Source organism: Trypanosoma brucei, chromosome 2 (genome assembly GCF_000002445.2).
Source record: "Trypanosoma brucei brucei TREU927 chromosome 2, complete sequence".
Lineage (NCBI taxonomy): Eukaryota > Euglenozoa > Kinetoplastea > Trypanosomatida > Trypanosomatidae > Trypanosoma > Trypanosoma brucei.
Window position 1 is genome coordinate 908,801 of NC_005063.2, and position 15,500 is coordinate 924,300.

The 15,500-nt window shown below is 51.2% G+C and overlaps 10 protein-coding genes across 10 annotated transcripts, besides 3 other annotated features; all 10 read left to right on the top strand.

Moving 5' to 3' along the window:
- Positions 1 to 15,500: part of a sequence feature (sequence corresponds to BAC RPCI93-30J2) that runs on past both edges of the window.
- On the top strand, positions 385 to 1,854 carry Tb927.2.5150 (TPR-repeat protein, putative; the record flags this gene model as incomplete). Its single annotated transcript, XM_946595.1, has 1 exon — positions 385 to 1,854. The coding sequence occupies one exon, from the start codon at positions 385 to 387 to the stop codon at positions 1,852 to 1,854; it is 1,470 nt and encodes a 489-aa protein (XP_951688.1).
- Tb927.2.5160 (chaperone protein DnaJ, putative) lies at positions 2,042 to 3,256 on the top strand (the record flags this gene model as incomplete). The annotated part of the gene is made up of 1 exon (XM_946596.1): positions 2,042 to 3,256. One exon carries the CDS (start codon positions 2,042 to 2,044, stop codon positions 3,254 to 3,256), a length of 1,215 nt encoding a protein of 404 aa, XP_951689.1.
- Positions 3,511 to 3,547: a microsatellite.
- Positions 3,830 to 4,849, top strand: Tb927.2.5180 (aldo-keto reductase, putative; the record flags this gene model as incomplete). Its single annotated transcript, XM_946597.1, has 1 exon — positions 3,830 to 4,849. The coding sequence occupies one exon, from the start codon at positions 3,830 to 3,832 to the stop codon at positions 4,847 to 4,849; it is 1,020 nt and encodes a 339-aa protein (XP_951690.1).
- Positions 5,055 to 5,741, top strand: Tb927.2.5190 (hypothetical protein, conserved; the record flags this gene model as incomplete). Its single annotated transcript, XM_946598.1, has 1 exon — positions 5,055 to 5,741. The coding sequence occupies one exon, from the start codon at positions 5,055 to 5,057 to the stop codon at positions 5,739 to 5,741; it is 687 nt and encodes a 228-aa protein (XP_951691.1).
- Positions 6,257 to 8,398, top strand: Tb927.2.5200 (hypothetical protein, conserved; the record flags this gene model as incomplete). Its single annotated transcript, XM_946599.1, has 1 exon — positions 6,257 to 8,398. One exon carries the CDS (start codon positions 6,257 to 6,259, stop codon positions 8,396 to 8,398), a length of 2,142 nt encoding a protein of 713 aa, XP_951692.1.
- Positions 8,659 to 9,384, top strand: Tb927.2.5210 (3-oxoacyl-(acyl-carrier protein) reductase, putative; the record flags this gene model as incomplete). The annotated part of the gene is made up of 1 exon (XM_946600.1): positions 8,659 to 9,384. The coding sequence occupies one exon, from the start codon at positions 8,659 to 8,661 to the stop codon at positions 9,382 to 9,384; it is 726 nt and encodes a 241-aa protein (XP_951693.1).
- On the top strand, positions 9,533 to 10,696 carry Tb927.2.5220 (hypothetical protein, conserved; the record flags this gene model as incomplete). The annotated part of the gene is made up of 1 exon (XM_946601.1): positions 9,533 to 10,696. One exon carries the CDS (start codon positions 9,533 to 9,535, stop codon positions 10,694 to 10,696), a length of 1,164 nt encoding a protein of 387 aa, XP_951694.1.
- Positions 11,179 to 12,018, top strand: Tb927.2.5230 (protein kinase, putative; the record flags this gene model as incomplete). The annotated part of the gene is made up of 1 exon (XM_946602.1): positions 11,179 to 12,018. One exon carries the CDS (start codon positions 11,179 to 11,181, stop codon positions 12,016 to 12,018), a length of 840 nt encoding a protein of 279 aa, XP_951695.1.
- Positions 12,364 to 12,409: a sequence feature (GA-rich).
- On the top strand, positions 12,421 to 13,950 carry Tb927.2.5240 (hypothetical protein, conserved; the record flags this gene model as incomplete). The annotated part of the gene is made up of 1 exon (XM_946603.1): positions 12,421 to 13,950. One exon carries the CDS (start codon positions 12,421 to 12,423, stop codon positions 13,948 to 13,950), a length of 1,530 nt encoding a protein of 509 aa, XP_951696.1.
- Positions 14,304 to 15,485, top strand: Tb927.2.5250 (tubulin-tyrosine ligase, putative; the record flags this gene model as incomplete). Its single annotated transcript, XM_946604.1, has 1 exon — positions 14,304 to 15,485. The coding sequence occupies one exon, from the start codon at positions 14,304 to 14,306 to the stop codon at positions 15,483 to 15,485; it is 1,182 nt and encodes a 393-aa protein (XP_951697.1).

The following is a 15,500-nucleotide window of genomic DNA, read 5'->3' on the forward strand; positions in this document are numbered from 1 at the left end:
GTCTATTATCATAGTAGTCGAGCAGATGAGGGGGTAGTAAACATTGATGTTTTGTCCCACCTAACGTCAGAGGATCTCCAGTTAGTGGTATGTAATGGAAATATTAAACATACACAGCGTAGTTGTATTTTCTTTGCTTTAGGTGAATTTGAGAATCGTGGTCCCTGGCCATACTCCGTCGACTCTCCAAAGTGGCTACAATTTTAGCTCCAGAACGCTGGAGGAGGTGGATCAGTGTCTGTGAAAACTAGGTTTACCTGCTGTGCATAAACTTTTTTCCAGTATGCAATTAAATGCAGTGCTTCTACTTTGCTTTCCTCATTATTTCTTACCATCCAGTTTCCTCATTAAAGGCAACGTATATACTTAGATCTAACCGCATAAATGGATTACGCCGCCGCAATAAAGCAGCAGGCAGAAGATCTGCAAGACGAGCTGAAGGACTTGGCTTTATGGCAGGAGGAAGTTGCACGTCAGCATGAAGTGAACAAGATGAAAAAGTCAGCCACATTTGTCACAAACTCTGTTCCTCCTATAAGAGGAACAGTACCATCCCTGAAGGAAGCCGTTTTGAAGAGCGCTGGTGTTGTTGAGAAGGAGGACCCTGTGAAGAAACAGAAAGACAAAGGTAACGAACTGTTCCAAAGTGGGAAACTCCAGGAAGCAGTGGAGGCATATGCTGTGGGTATAGACCTTGACCCAGAAGGGCCGATGGCACACGTGCTCTACGGCAACCGAGCGCTTTGTTACTTGAAGTTGGAGAGATGGTCTGATGCCGAACGGGATGCCTCCTCTTGTGTTCGTCTTAACCGCACATACGCCAAAGGGTACTTTCGCCGCGCTACAGCCAGGAAACAGCTAGGGAATTTAAAAGGTGCGCGTACAGACCTAGAGGCAGTGTTGGCGCTTTCACCGAATGATGTAAGTGCCACAAATGAGATGTCGTTAGTAACCAAAATGATCCGAGCAGATCGAGATGGCGCTGAACCGGTTACCAGGAAAAAGATTGTTATTACCGAGGTTGACGACGATGATGATGAGCAATGTGTGGGCGAGGGTGCTCAAGACAAGACGGCCTCTCCAAGTGTGATTGAAAGCAACACCGGTCGACACCCTAACACCGTGGGAGATCAGGTAGTGAAAAATGAGATCGCTGAGTTGGAGAGGTTTCGGGCGGCCCAACGAGACGCACAGGAAGCCAGGTCAAGAGAAAGGGAAACCAAATTGCAGTACAAAGGACGTACTTCGTCGAGAGTGGAGATTGTGGAAGAAATCAACAATGAGAGTAAGGAAGGAGTAGTTGTTTCTTCGTCCCCTCTGTCACTAAACAACGGAGTGACGTCAGCGTCGGCACAAGAATGTCCTTCGAGAGAACTAGCCGCGGTTTCAACGAGCGGTGCAGCGCAACGACCGGCGACCTTTAAAGACAAAAAGATGAATGAGCCTGTTGTCCCTCGCATGCTAAAGCCGACTGTAAAGTGGACTAAGGATACTTTGAAAGCACCCAAGTCGTTTACAGAATTTGAGCGAGTTTTTTTAGACCTTAAGGACGATGAGGAACTGCTCTGTTTTTATGTTTCGGTTATACCCCCTGGGAGCATGCAGGTGCTTTTTGGAAGCAATATGACACCTGATATTCTTCTTGGTATGCTGAAAGCGGCAGGAAGGCTTTCAGGAACATCAACGGTTTCTTTTCTCAAGGGACTGTGTACCGTGAAACGCGTGAGGGATATCTCACTGTTCTTTGATGACTGCGAGAAGAAGGTGGTCGAGGAGGTGATGGATGTTGTTGTCTCTTGCGGAGCTTCTGATGAGGATGTGAGCCTGTTTAGGCGGCAACTTGGGGTTATATAGATGGAAACTTTTAATCTGTGTGACTCAGTCGGGGGGGGGGAAGTGCTTTTTCGTGCTAATTTTTAGTTGAGCATATGCGGCTTTGTGTTTCGCGTCTCTGCCGGTTTCTGGCGTGTTGCGTTGGTTTTCCGCTCCTTTCCAAACTTCAGTGTCGTTGCTTTTTTTTTTTTGATCCTTTTGCGTGTGGATGCAAGCAAGGATGGTGAAAGAAACAAAATACTACGACGCTTTGGGGGTCCCTCCCAATGCTTCCGAAGATGACATTAAGAGAGCTTACCGCAAACTTGCTTTGAAGTATCACCCAGACAAAAATAAGGAGCCTGGAGCAAACGAAAAGTTCAAGGAGGTTTCGGTGGCCTACGAATGTCTATCGGATGTGGAGAAAAGGAGACGCTACGACCAGTTTGGCGAGAAGGGCGTTGAGTCAGAGGGCGTCGGCATCGACCCATCGGATATCTTTTCCAGTTTCTTTGGTGGGAGACGCGCACGTGGAGAGGCCAAACCAAAAGATATTGTTCATCAGCAGCCCGTGCCCCTCGAAACTTTTTATAATGGTAAGACGATTAAGTTGGCTATTATACGTGATCGGCTTTGCGATTCTTGCAACGGTTCCGGCTCTAAAGATCCCAAGGTTTCCTCGCGGTGCGTGGAATGTGATGGTCGTGGCGTTAAGATAATTACTCGTTCGATTGGACCCGGCTTTGTTCAACAGATGCAGGTCGCGTGTCCAAGGTGCGGCGGAAAGGGTACGGATATTAAAGAAGAGCATAAGTGCCAGAGTTGCAGAGGCCAACAGATCGTAAAGGATAAAAAGGTTTTTGATGTTGTTGTGGAGAAGGGCATGCAGCATGGGGACAGTGTGACTTTCCAGGGTGAGGGCGATCAAATACCGGGTGTTCGCCTTTCTGGTGACATTATCATCATACTGGATGAAAAACCCCATCCTGTCTTCACGCGCAAAGGTGATCATCTCCTCATTCACCACAAAATATCGTTGGCAGAAGCGCTAACAGGTTTCACAATGAACATTAAGCATCTTGATGAACGTGCCATTTCTATACGATCCACTAACGTAATCGATCCCCAAAAATTATGGAGCGTGAGCAGGGAGGGTATGCCCATTCCCGGAACGGGTGGCACGGAGCGAGGTGACCTGGTAATCAAGTTCGACGTTGTATACCCGTCCGCACAAAGCCTCTCTGGAGATGGCATTGAGCCACTGCGCAGAATCCTCGGGTATCCAAAGCAAGAAGAGCCTGCGCCTGAGGCCACGGAGCACACGCTGGCTGTAACTTACGTTGATCTGGATAGAGAAGCCAGACGCCGTCGCACTGCCGCGAACGACGACGACGATGATGCGGGTCAACATGTACACACCGGTGCAACGTGTACGCAGCAATAGTAATTCCAAGCATGAAAAGGAAGAAAGAGGGGTTAAAAGGGAAGTTGTGCGAGATTTAAGTATTGGATTCACGAGTCCCTACAATGCGAACCTTTTACTTCTAATCTGAATCATCTGGAGAGATGTTCGTGAGAGCGATGACTGCCATCCAGAATGAAGTGTGGTCTCCCTCCTCCTTTTGTATGTGGCGTTTCTCATCCTTGGAAGAAAGACATAGAGGAGAGATGGGAGCAAAGAATATGCCCAACTTCTTATATTATTATTATTATTACTATTATTATTATTACTGTTTTCTGTTGAGATTAAATTTCTACTAAATATTATTCTGTTGAAACATGCCCCCCTTTTCATGTACACGCCTGGAAAGGGGGGGAATGAAGGGGAATTCAGTGCGGGGCGCCGCTGCAATTCAAATGCTCTGCTGATAAAAGCTTCTGTTTCCTACTGTTTTTTATTGAAAAATAACACTGGTCGTTTGGCGCGTAGGTATCTGAAAGTCTGCAATAAACTCGCGGACGCGGAGTTGTCTATGCACCGTGGATAAAGGGAACCTGAACTGAGATACAGACGCACATGCCTGGGGTTAACGTGATGAGCTACAAGCCGCTTGGTGGACCTGTGCTCGGTGTAACGCGGATGTTACAGATGAGGAATGGGTACACCATTCCTCAGTGTGGGTTTGGGACATACAGAATGACCCCTACCGAAGCCGGGGCGGCTGTCGAATATGCGGTGCAGGCGGGATTCCGTCATTTCGACTGCGCCAAGGCTTACTGCAACCAATTTGCTGTGGGTGATGGATTGCGGCGCGCCATATCGTCGGGGAGGGTGAAGCGAGATGATTTGTTTGTAACGTCCAAGCTCTGGCCAACCGACCAGCATCCTGAAAATGTGGAAAAGGCCTGTAGGGAGACGTTAGAAGAGCTAAAAGTTTCCTATCTAGATCTCTACCTCATACATTGGCCTGTTGCGTGGCGCCACTCACCCGAATTTAAAACCGAAGAAGACAAATATCCCAAGCATGATAGCGGCCTGCCTGCCGTGGACGAGAGAGTGAAACTTACGGACACATGGAGGGCAATGTGTGCACTAGTTGATAAGGGGCTGGTGCGTTCTATTGGGCTTTCTAACTGTTCTGAGAAACATATTGCGGAGGTAATGGGGGACGGTGACTTGTACGCACCTGTGCTTAATCAGATCGAGCTCCATCCTGCACTTGTGCAGCGGGACCTCCTCAACGTACACCGCACCAAAAGGATGCTAACAGCATCGTATAGCCCACTTGGGATGCCTTCAAGGTTCACCTCACCGGACTACAAGGGTCTTCTGACTCATGAAGCGCTGTTGCCCCTATCTGAGCACTCGGGCTTCAGTGTAGCTCGCCTTCTGCTTAACTGGAACCTCGACATGCACAACGTGGTAATTGTGCGCTCGACAAGGAGGGACCACATTCAATCAAATGCAAAGGCGTCGCTCTATACTCTCTCCGATCCTGTTCGGATGATACTTGACCGGTTTCAGGATCGTGAAGGAACCGTGAGGACAATTAACCCCACAAACTTCACCCACTCCGGCGAGAGTTTCTTTTCGTAATACCGCAGGTAAGTACCTAACAAGTTTTCACGGCCTTGAGCGGGTCTATGTGACAATGCAATCCCCATCGCAACGTGGACACAACTGGCACATAGACTTTTCCGTGGTGATTAGTCCCCCCGCTGTTTTCTGTCTCTTTAATTTCTTCTCTGCATACCATTGCTTCGTGTGTTTATTCACATCTTTGTAGGCCAAGTACGTGTGCATGGCGTCCAAGAAAGGAGGGAAGAAGGCTAACGGAGAGGATTTGGAGGCGGCCATTCTTCGGTGGTTCGAATGCGAGGGTGAACCAGCAACTGTGCAGTCACTGACCGATGCACTTGGAAGTAAGTTCGGTAAGCAACTGGTTCAAAATACGTTGGAGCAATGTTTAAAGGAACAGAAGCTGTTAGCCAAGGACATAAAAAAGGCACGGTTCTACTTCCTTGCCAGTCCCGCGCCTGGAAGCAATGATGAGGGAAGCGATGTAGGCTCGCACAAAATAGATATCGTAAAACAGCTACGACAGTTACGAAATGGGGTCTCCATGCTTTCTTCTGAGTTGAGCGTTCTCCTGCAGGCCCAGACTTCCTCGAAGAGAGCCACAACGATCGCCTCTCTTGTCTCCGAGTGTGCAGCACTGAGGTCACGGCTTCAGGCACTACATGTGATAGCAGGCAAGGAAAGCAGTTGTGTGTCGGACGATGTCTCGCTCCTCATCCACCGTTACAAAAGGGCCAGAGAATTATGGAGGGATCGGAAGCGTATTACGGTATGCGTCATCGATGCCGTTCTGGGAGATAGTTGTGGCCCGCAGGAGCTTGAGGATATCTTCGGACTGTCCACGGATGAGCAGATGAATCTGTGCCTATCTGGAACTGCACTCACACTTCCAGCGACGGTGAGTAGTTGATAGGGACAAACTTTCCTCAAAGCAACAGACGGGGCAACTAAAGGTGATTACAGATAGGAGGGAATCGGATTATTTAACATCACTTGTGTGTATGTATTAATCATTTATCGTTTGTTCTTTTAACATGGTGTTAACCACGCATACATTGTTTTTATTTTACATTTACAGAAGCCATTACTTCATTATTTATTTATTAACTCCGCTGACAGATTTTTAAAAATAAAGGTCTCCATTTCCCTGCGTCATGGACGAAAAAAAGTTTGAGTTTGTGCCATAATGAATTACTTAACCTCCTTGGGGCCATCATACAGCGATGCAGCAACTGTTCAGTTCCTTTAAAGGTCTTTTTACTTTACTTTTCCCCCTGTCCAGCTATTTATTTCGTTTTTCTGTTCGGTGCACCATCTTTCGGAGGTGCGAGGGAAGAGAGGAAAAAGAGATAGAAGGCCAGGTGTTCACAACACGTTTTCTAACCCTAACCCTGCAGTGTCACGATTATTTTTTCAGGTCTCTAAATGGATGAGCAAAACAGTGAGAGCTCGGATGTGGGGGGCTTACTTGAAGTTCTCGAAGAGTGTGCGCTTGGTGACTGGGACGTGAGTGCAGATGAGTTGCTGTTAAAGTCGTTGATGACAATGCAGGCGAAGCTTTCCGCCCGTTTTGACTCTATTCGCGGTATGGTGGACTCCCTTTATGATGAGGCGCGTACGGCCTCGATCCAACTTCAAAACGCCATGAATTCCTTTGCCGTCTTATCACAGAGGCAGTTCGTGCAGAACCGTGTGTCGGCAGAAGACGAAGGTAGCGAAAGAGAAACCGAGCCCTCCAAGTCTGATGAAGGCGAGTCAGAGGATAGAGAAAGGGGTCTTGGGGACGTGGAGGTGAGGGTTGCCCGTATGTGCCAAGAGTGCGTAGACCTTAGCTATCGTGTTCTCAAGAAACGAACAATGCCGTTGCTCGACGAGGACTCTTCCCTGAGTGAGTATGGTTCGGGGGATGATGAGAGCGAAGGAAGCTCCGCTGAGGTTCGCCGCCCTTCTTGCTCTGAGAATCTCTTCATGTCACCCATTACTTCAAGAAAATTTCTCAGCGACCCGTACGGGGGCTACTTTGATAATACTGTCGGCAAAGCAGATTTTACCTCGGGAGGGAGGCGTCGTCTTGGTGGTTCTACGGGACGAATGGGAAGAGGCTCGCGGCAAAACCCGTCAACGAGATTAGGGGGACCGACGACCGTGCGTCCTGCTGCGCCACCGCCGTTGCCACCCACTCCCCCACCGGTTCAGATGGCGAAGGCGAAAGGGACTTTGCCCCCACCACCTCCACCGATGCCCACAGGAAAGCTTAAGGCTCCCCCGCCTCCACCGCCACCGTTTGCGTCGATTGCTGGAAAGACGAGGGCACCCCTGCCACCGCCACCCCCTGCGCCTACTGGAAAGACTCAGGCCCCAGCAGCTCCACCCCCTGCGCCTACTGGAAAGACTCAGGCTCCAGCAGCTCCACCCCCTGCGCCTACTGGAAAGACTCAGGCCCCAGCAGCTCCACCCCCTGCGCCTACTGGAAAGACTCAGGCTCCAGCAGCTCCACCCCCTGCGCCTACTGGAAAGACTCAGGCCCCAGCAGCTCCACCCCCTGCGCCTACTGGAAAGACTCAGGCTCCAACAGCTCCACCCCCTGCGCCTACTGGAAAGACTCAGGCTCCAGCAGCTCCACCCCCTGCGCCTACTGGAAAGACTCAGGCTCCAGCAGCTCCACCCCCTGCGCCTACTGGAAAGACTCAGGCCCCAGCAGCCCCGCGTGTCGCCGCACAGACGCAAAAGCAGCAGGCAAAAAAAGGTGTAGCTGCGTTTCTCGACTCTTCCGACAGTTCGGACGGGTCAGAAGCGAAACCATGTGCGGGGGCTGTGGTAAGACCGGGTCTGGCAGCTCCTTCGCTTGTACGAGAGAATTCAACGCTCCCGTCACCCGCACCAGTGCTAAGCATGAAGAGGCCACCTGCTGCTTCATCGGGAAAGGGAAAGGTTGCCCTGTTCGACTCGAGCTCGGATAGTGACGAAGAAAACTCTGGTGTGCGAGCAGCCACTTTCACTGAGAAGGATGACCAACAGTTCCCTAAGGGAGGGGTGGGTGCTGGTGATTTGGCGCGCAAAGGCTCTCCGAGGGGGGTTCCGAGTCGAGCAACGAGCGGCAGTAGGGTCGGTCCAACTGACCAACAGAAGCTGATATCACCAGTGGGCAGCCCGCGGAGCAGGCGTCCAATCTTTTCTAGTTCAAGCGGCAGCTCTCCGGAAGCGACTCCACCGAGGGCGAGTATCAAACAAACCGGTTGCCGAGGTGCGGCTCTCGGGGTATCCAGTACCGCACAGGTAGGCGGCGGTAATAACCAAAGCACAACCGCAAAACCTCTCCCAACCACATTTCAATCTGTCGAGAGGAGTGTTCCAGCGTCTCCACCGCCGCCAGAAGGAGTGCGTGCTAGGAGTGAGGCCGCACCTGCACAGTCGCCCGATGCCGCAGCCAATGTGATGCCTATTGTGAAGACGGAAACTCAACCACAAGGTGATGACAAAGAGCAGCATACTGCTGCGCCCCTGAAGGTGATACCCAATGTAGCCTTCAGCAAGCGTAAAATAAGCGATAGCGATTCCGACAATTAGGTTTATTCAGTTGCAGGAAACACAAATGTGGGTAAAAGACCCATACTGTGAGAAATACTTGATCTTTGCTGTTACCTCGGTACCTCTTTTTGATTTAAAAAAAAGTTAATGAACTCCTTTCAGATGGGTACAGGTATGCTTTCTTCTTTCCATTTACGGTCTTTCTTTTCTTTGCTTTTTCGTTGATTTTTGTGGCGTGCGTATGCCGTCGGTGTGGGATGGGCGGCAAGTGAGGGGCCGGTGTGTTGAAAACTGGCCATATGCCATGGAACCTTCAAGGCCGGGTCGCAGTTGTGGTTGGAGCTTCGTCCACCGTTGGTCGGCAAGTGGCTTCACGGCTTGCTGATGAGCACCGTATGCGATTGGCGTGCGTTTCCAGAAGGGGTTGCGGTAGCTCCCTTCCGTCGGGGTGCGTCGCATTCAAAGCGGATCTCACAGTCGCACCAGAGTCCGACACTGTAATGAAGCAAGTGAAGGAAACACTTGGTCCTGTTTCTCTCCTTGTAAACTGCGCGGGAGTCACGCTCAACAAAATTCATGTGCGTTGCACAGACACGGACTACGATGTACTTATGAATGTCAACCTACGGGGAGCGCTCCACATCACGCGTTCAGCACTCCGTCATGGTGGCATGCTTCAGGTAGGGGACGGCTCTGTTGTACACATCGGGTCTCTCGTGGGTTGTATGGGCAATGAGGGTCAGGTTATTTACTCCGCTTCGAAAGCAGCACTGAGTGGCGCAGTGAAGTCGTGGGCGCGTGAGTATGGCCCAAAGAACATTCGCTTTAATGTCATTGCCCCTGCGTTAATTGAAGGCGAAGGAATGGCCACAACGTTGACGGAGAATCAAATCGAAGAGTGGCGGCAGCGCTGTCCGCTACGGCGTTTGGCTACGGTAACTGACGTAGTTGATGCAGTTGTGGGTGTAGCATGCTGCCCCTTTATCAGTGGGCAGACTATACATGTAGATGGGGGAATGTGGTGACGGAGCCCCTTACCGGTGCCATTGCGGAGACGAACAGCGATTAAATCGTTTTATTCTGCTTTGGTGCGCAATGGTTCTGCGGATGCGTACAATTGTGTACAAGACAGTGCTTGTTTGGCGGAATGGTGTGCGTTGAAACGTGTGATGGATGCATTCCAATTACCTAAACCCAGATTTCTTTTTTGTTATCTGCTTCTATTCTACCTTTGTTTCATTACTTTGTAGGCACTGTTGGTGCAAGACTATCCGTAAGCGGATGCGGTTGAGTGTTTCGGGGCGGTCTTCCGCTCGATCGGGAATGAGTAGTGACACACGGCTCCCCGCTGCAGTCTTAGAGAGAGAGACGAAGGTGATTAACTACAGCCACTCCACTTCACGGGCCATGGCGGCTCAACTGGAGAACTGTGTCCGGTTGATCCGCGGCTACCAAGCGTCGTTGCAGTACTGCAACGAAGAAATCGAGGGGGCGTTGCTATCTCTTGGCGTAGCTACGACCCACTCACTGATTTCCTCCATTACTTCCGTTATGGAGGGCTTAGACACTCTCTCCGGGGTGTGCAGGGCCATGCACGAGGGGTACAACGAAGAGGTGCGACATCGCGAGGATCTGCATACCTCGCTGACAGGAGCGTATATATCCTTAAAAGAGCTCCACGAAGCCACTGAGAATGAGTTGAGAGAAGTTGTTGCGGAACGCGACCGAAAAGTGGCGGCATTCGGGAAGGCCGTTGCCTACGTTGAGGCTGTGGTTGCGGAAAGGATGCTCTGGCAGGAGGCGAACGGCTACAACTGCGCCGGTCTTCCAGTTGTGGAAATGTCTTTTTCTGAGAGCTGCCACGAAGCGCTTAGAAAGTTTGATGATACAGTGTCTGAAGCACAGGGTGAAGGACACAGCAACGCAGAAAGCCTGCTAGCGTCCACAGATGTCCCCCAAACACTCGCAAAGCGTTGGGACAATGTCGAGAACTTGCGACACACGAATGGACTGCCATCCGCTCGTGTTCTATATGTTCCACCGAAGGATGAGGTTGAGTTACTGCGCAATGTGCTGGAGATGGGTACAGGAGACCGCGCATTAATGTGGGACGTCCAGCAGAGAGAAAGGGCGCTCCAGGATTCATTAACAAACATACATGTGTTCGGGCACTCATGTCTGAAGGCACTCCACAGTATGCGAGAAGAACTCGCTGAATTTCGGCAGTGGTTCTTAACGATAGACCGGAAGTGCGAACCAATCGTCGTGGCGATGAGGAAACTCGGGAACGGAGTTTGTGGATTAAGCAGCGCTTCGGATAAGAATCTCCCACATTGAAGTGGCGCGAAATGTCTTTGCTGTAAAGTATTTATGAGGCCAACTCGTCTCCTGCGGTATGTGTGAGTCAATGGGAGCATCCGTTTTCGTTGTTGCGGGGCGGGTGCAAGGCTGGATGGAGGGAGTAAATATACTTATGTAGAGCCTACACCGACCGAAAGAGGGCGGGCAGTTTGCGTGTCAAAAAAAGCAAAAACTTTGCGTCGCGAACCTCGCGTTGCCTCCTCTCTTGCTCGTTCTATTAACCCACACTGAGCGTTTCTCATCTTGTTTTTGATGTTTGCCCGCCTTACGCTGTTTTCTTTTTCTTTTTCGTTGGAACCGTCAAGGCGCTGAGACACTTTGCTTTCTCCTAAACTTGTGCACCCTTCCCCTCCCTAGTGGCGGGCAACTTTTTTCACGCATCCTTTTTCTTGCCCATATCCTCCATCATACGGGACGTGTTTGACGTCGGCCTTTACCAGAACGCCAACAGTGGAGAAATGGAGCGGTACAAGCTGCGCCCATACCCGTCCGCCCGCACTCCGAGCAGTGCTCTGTACCTCTGCGTTGACCAACTGACTGAAAGGGAGCTTGCCGTGAAGGTTATCGGCAAAGGGAACCCATCGGCTGATCGCAGGGTCCGGCGGTTGCTTCATGGAGTTCAAATGGTTGCGCGCGCAGGGCCACATCAAAACCTTATCGCCGTCCACGGTGTCTACGATTCCGATGGTAATGTATATGTGTTTATGGACTACGCGGAGGGTGGAACGTTATTGAACTACATAAAGCGTCGAGGGCCACTCCCAGAGGGAGTTACTATTCAGGTTGTAAGACAGCTGTTGGAAGCACTTGCGCACCTCCACGGCCGAGGTGTAATGCATCGCGACATTAAAGCAGAGAACATCCTAATTCGTGAGCCCACGGAAGGGAGGAAGCCCCTGGGGCGTGTGTGCATCTGTGATTATGGTTTCGCGACGTGCTCAACCCCAACAAACGAGTGCGTGGGTTCTCCAGGGTACTGTGCTCCGGAGATAGCTCTAATCGGAATCACGCAAGGACCGAAGGCGGATGAGAATGGCTACTGTTACGATGAGAAGTGTGACATTTGGTCATTGGGAGTCACTACGTATGCAATGTTAAGCGGACAGCTCCCCTTTACCGGAGGCACACCAACAGATGTGTTTAAAAGTATCCTTCGGGATAGCGTGCCATTCAGTTCCCCCACGTGGGGTAATGTAAGCCACGAGGCAAAGAAGTTTGTTCTTTACCTGATGACCTTCAAGGCAAGTAACAGGCCTTCTGCCCGAGCGGCACTGGGGCACCCTTGGTTAGTTGTGTAAGAAAGTTTGCGCACTGGACGTGCGGGAAAGGAATTACATGTGCAAATGTTTAGGAATTTGCTTTCACCGAGGCTCCACCTAAGGGGAGGAGTGATGACGTGGAGACAGTATCTGAGTAGGGGCATGCACCTCTCTTGTGTATAGTGACTAACGGATTTCTTGCGGGTGTACTTTAGGTCTGCAGATGGGGGACCTCCAAAAATGGGTCTGCCAACACTAGCTACTACCTTTTCCTCTTTCTTTTTCCACTCACACCGCTGGTTTCTCCAGTCTTTTCCTTGCACCAACAATCATCACCGAAAGATACTCCTGTTTTCGCATCACTACCCTGAAGGAGCACTACAAAGGAGGAGAGAAGGCCAAGGAGGGGGTGAAAGAGGAGGGGGAGGGGCGCAGTAAAGTATGTTTTGTTGCATTTCTAACTGTGTGCCGCACGAACCGGTGGTCTCACGCTCCTCCGGCTGCTTGTACGAGCGGTCGCTGATTGAGAAGTATATTGCAGAGCACGGATGTTGTCCAATAACTGGTGAGGCTCTTCACAAGGAGGATCTCATTGCAGTGCGCCGGACACCTCTGACGGGTGCAACTTTTGTGGCGGATGAAACTGTGCCTGCATTGCTTGCGAAGTTGCACTCGCAGTGGGATGCCATTATGCTTGAGCAGTTCGCACTGCGACAGCAATTGACACAAACACAACAAGAGCTGGCTCAGGCTCTTCACCAATACGAAGCGGCGTGCCGAGTAATTGCGACATTTCTCAGTGACGGCAAGGCGGAGGAGGACACACGCGTGGTAGAACAAACTGAGTCAGGCGCAGGGGATGGTAGCAGCGAAGGAAACCGTGTGGATGAAGAAAGAATTGTCTTACCCGGTGAGGTTGTCCGGGAACTGGAGGAACACGACTCCGCGCAGCGGCAAAGGCGGAGGACCCGGTCGATGCCAACTACATTGGCGACGCTGCAGTGTGTGCAGGGCTTCACAGAGCGGAATTCCGTCCATTTGGGGAGAGGAGCATGCGGCGTCAGCCGTCTGGTGTGTGGCAATGTTTTTGTTGGTTTGGACAACGCAGCTATAATACGCTGCGATGTACGAGGTGGGCAGGTGCAGACCGCGGGTGTCGGTCACGAAGGAGCGGTTCGTCATGTTGTCGCCATGTCGGGGTCTTGCGGTGACGGTAATACCAGCAACGGCACTCTCCGCGTAATATCTGGATCAGACGATGCATCGTTGCGTTTCTGGGCGTCTGAGGGAGAGGTATTGGTTTGTCAAGGCGTAGTGCGACACCATAAGGGAGGGATCGTTGGTCTCCGCAGTCTCACATCTGGCCGCTTGTTCCTATCCGCAAGTTCTACAGAGGTTGGGCTGGTCGATGCGGTTCGATTGGATTCTGTTGTGTGCGTCAACGGGGCAACAATGGGATTTTCGCGAATAATCAGTCTGGACGCACATCCGTACGGGGCACTGGCGGCAATAGGAGTGGAAGGAGCGGGCTTTTGTATATGGTCCACTGCTTACATGTGCGTGGACACCACCGTTTCGCTGAAGGGCAAGGGTGACGTGTGCAGTATTGCTTTTAACGGGGACTGCTTCACCCTAGCCACCGGTCTGCGCGATGGAAAGGCTCTGTTATGGGACCTCAGAAATTTGTCCACACCTTTCCGTGAAATATTGCCGGAAGCAACCGCGCTAAAGGGATCAGCTCTCAGTGGTGCAGTCTGTACCGTTGCCTTCGATGACTACGGCAAGTATTTAGCCGTAGGCGGGTGCCACACCCGCCTGTACGACTGGGCGGCGCCATCTGAAGGTCAACAGGAGTTGTGTACGCTGAACACAGGCCCACAGTCGGTTGCTGGCATCCTTTGGGACGTTGATGCGCAAGGGCTTGTTAGCTGCAGTGTAGATGGTGTGGTGAAGGAGTACAGATCAACATGATAAATTATTAAGCGGGTGGATGGGTGTAACTGTTAGCGAGGATCACTTGAGGGATGGCAGTGCGAGCCCACACTGTTGGTGCCCCTATCTCTGTGTACGCACTTTTCCGCTTGTCAGCACCAAGTAATCACTAATGTGAATGGGAAGGTACAAAAAAATAGTGTTACCGCTCGTGCCAGACACTCTTGATATGCATCTATGCATAAGTGTTTTATATGCAAGGTTCTTCAATTTGCTCTGACTTTTTTCTGTTCGGCTATTATTCTTACACATCTCTGCCATTCTCCTAATCTGCTTGCTGACATCTGTGTTTTTTTTTAGGTGGTGTCTGCGCTGTTAGCCACCATCGAGGGATGAGTGAGTTCCCGTTGGTGTCACCTAACGTGGATTCTGATCGTCCCCCCTTAGGTGCGGCACCCCGTTTCTTCCTTGGAGAGTCGAACTTCAGCGTGTATGAAGAAATGGCCAGGCAATTGAAGGAAATGGGGTGGTGCGAAGTGCGGTCGAAAGGTTGGCTCCCGACGTGTGATGTCATTTTGGGAGATCGCTTCACAATTCCATACCCACTGCTTCGCTGCGAGTGCTTACCACCTACTTCACGTTACAGCGGCAGCAGGTGGCTAAATTATTTTCGAGGATCGCACCGGCTGACGTTAAAGGCATCCATGGCACGCCTGTTGCAGAAGGCTGACAGCACCTGCGGAGAGTGGATGCCGCGGTCATATGTTCTTGGTGGTGATCAAGAGCGACGGAAGGACGATAGAGAAGCTTTCCTGGAGCACGCAGTGAGGGACCCCACTCAAGTGTGGATCATCAAACCGAGCAGTGGCTGCAAGGGAAAGGATATTGTGTTGACACGCAGCGTGGCGGAGCTTGAAGTTTTCATCTCGGAGTTGGACCCGAAGTGCCGCAGAATATACTTGGTACAGCAGTACGTTCAGCGTCCGCTGCTCTATCGAGGGAGGAAGTTTGACATGCGCGTTTGGGCGCTGCTGAAATCGCCGTACACAATATATGCCTTTACAAAGGGAAGTTGTCGCACTTCCAGTAGTCCGTATGACCCAGACGACATCGAAGACTATCTCGTTCACCTCACAAATCACTGCCTACAGGAAGATGCTCCGGAGTTTGGACAGTACGAGGAAGGCAACGAGTTATGGTTTGAGGAAGTCGGTGCTTACTTGCATGAAGTTTACCGAAAGCGAGTCCTTGAGGACCGCATCCTGCCACAGATTGCTAGCATCATTATTCGTACACTGCTAGCCGCGCGGGCAGAGCTTCAAGTGCTGGAAAACGAACCCTATCAATGCTTCCAGTTGTTTGGTTACGATGTCATCGTGGACGAGGGGTTAAGCGTAATGTTATTGGAGATAAACGGATCGCCGGGGGTCGCGAGCAAGTATTTGCAGCCACTAGTACGCGAGATAATTAAACTCGTCGATGGAGGCGAGGCGTTGAACGAGTGGGACGTTGATGCGGTTGGATTTGTAAAACTCTGGGCGGAGGGCGATGAATTGCCTATCGGGAGCACGTGAGGTAGATCCAAGGCC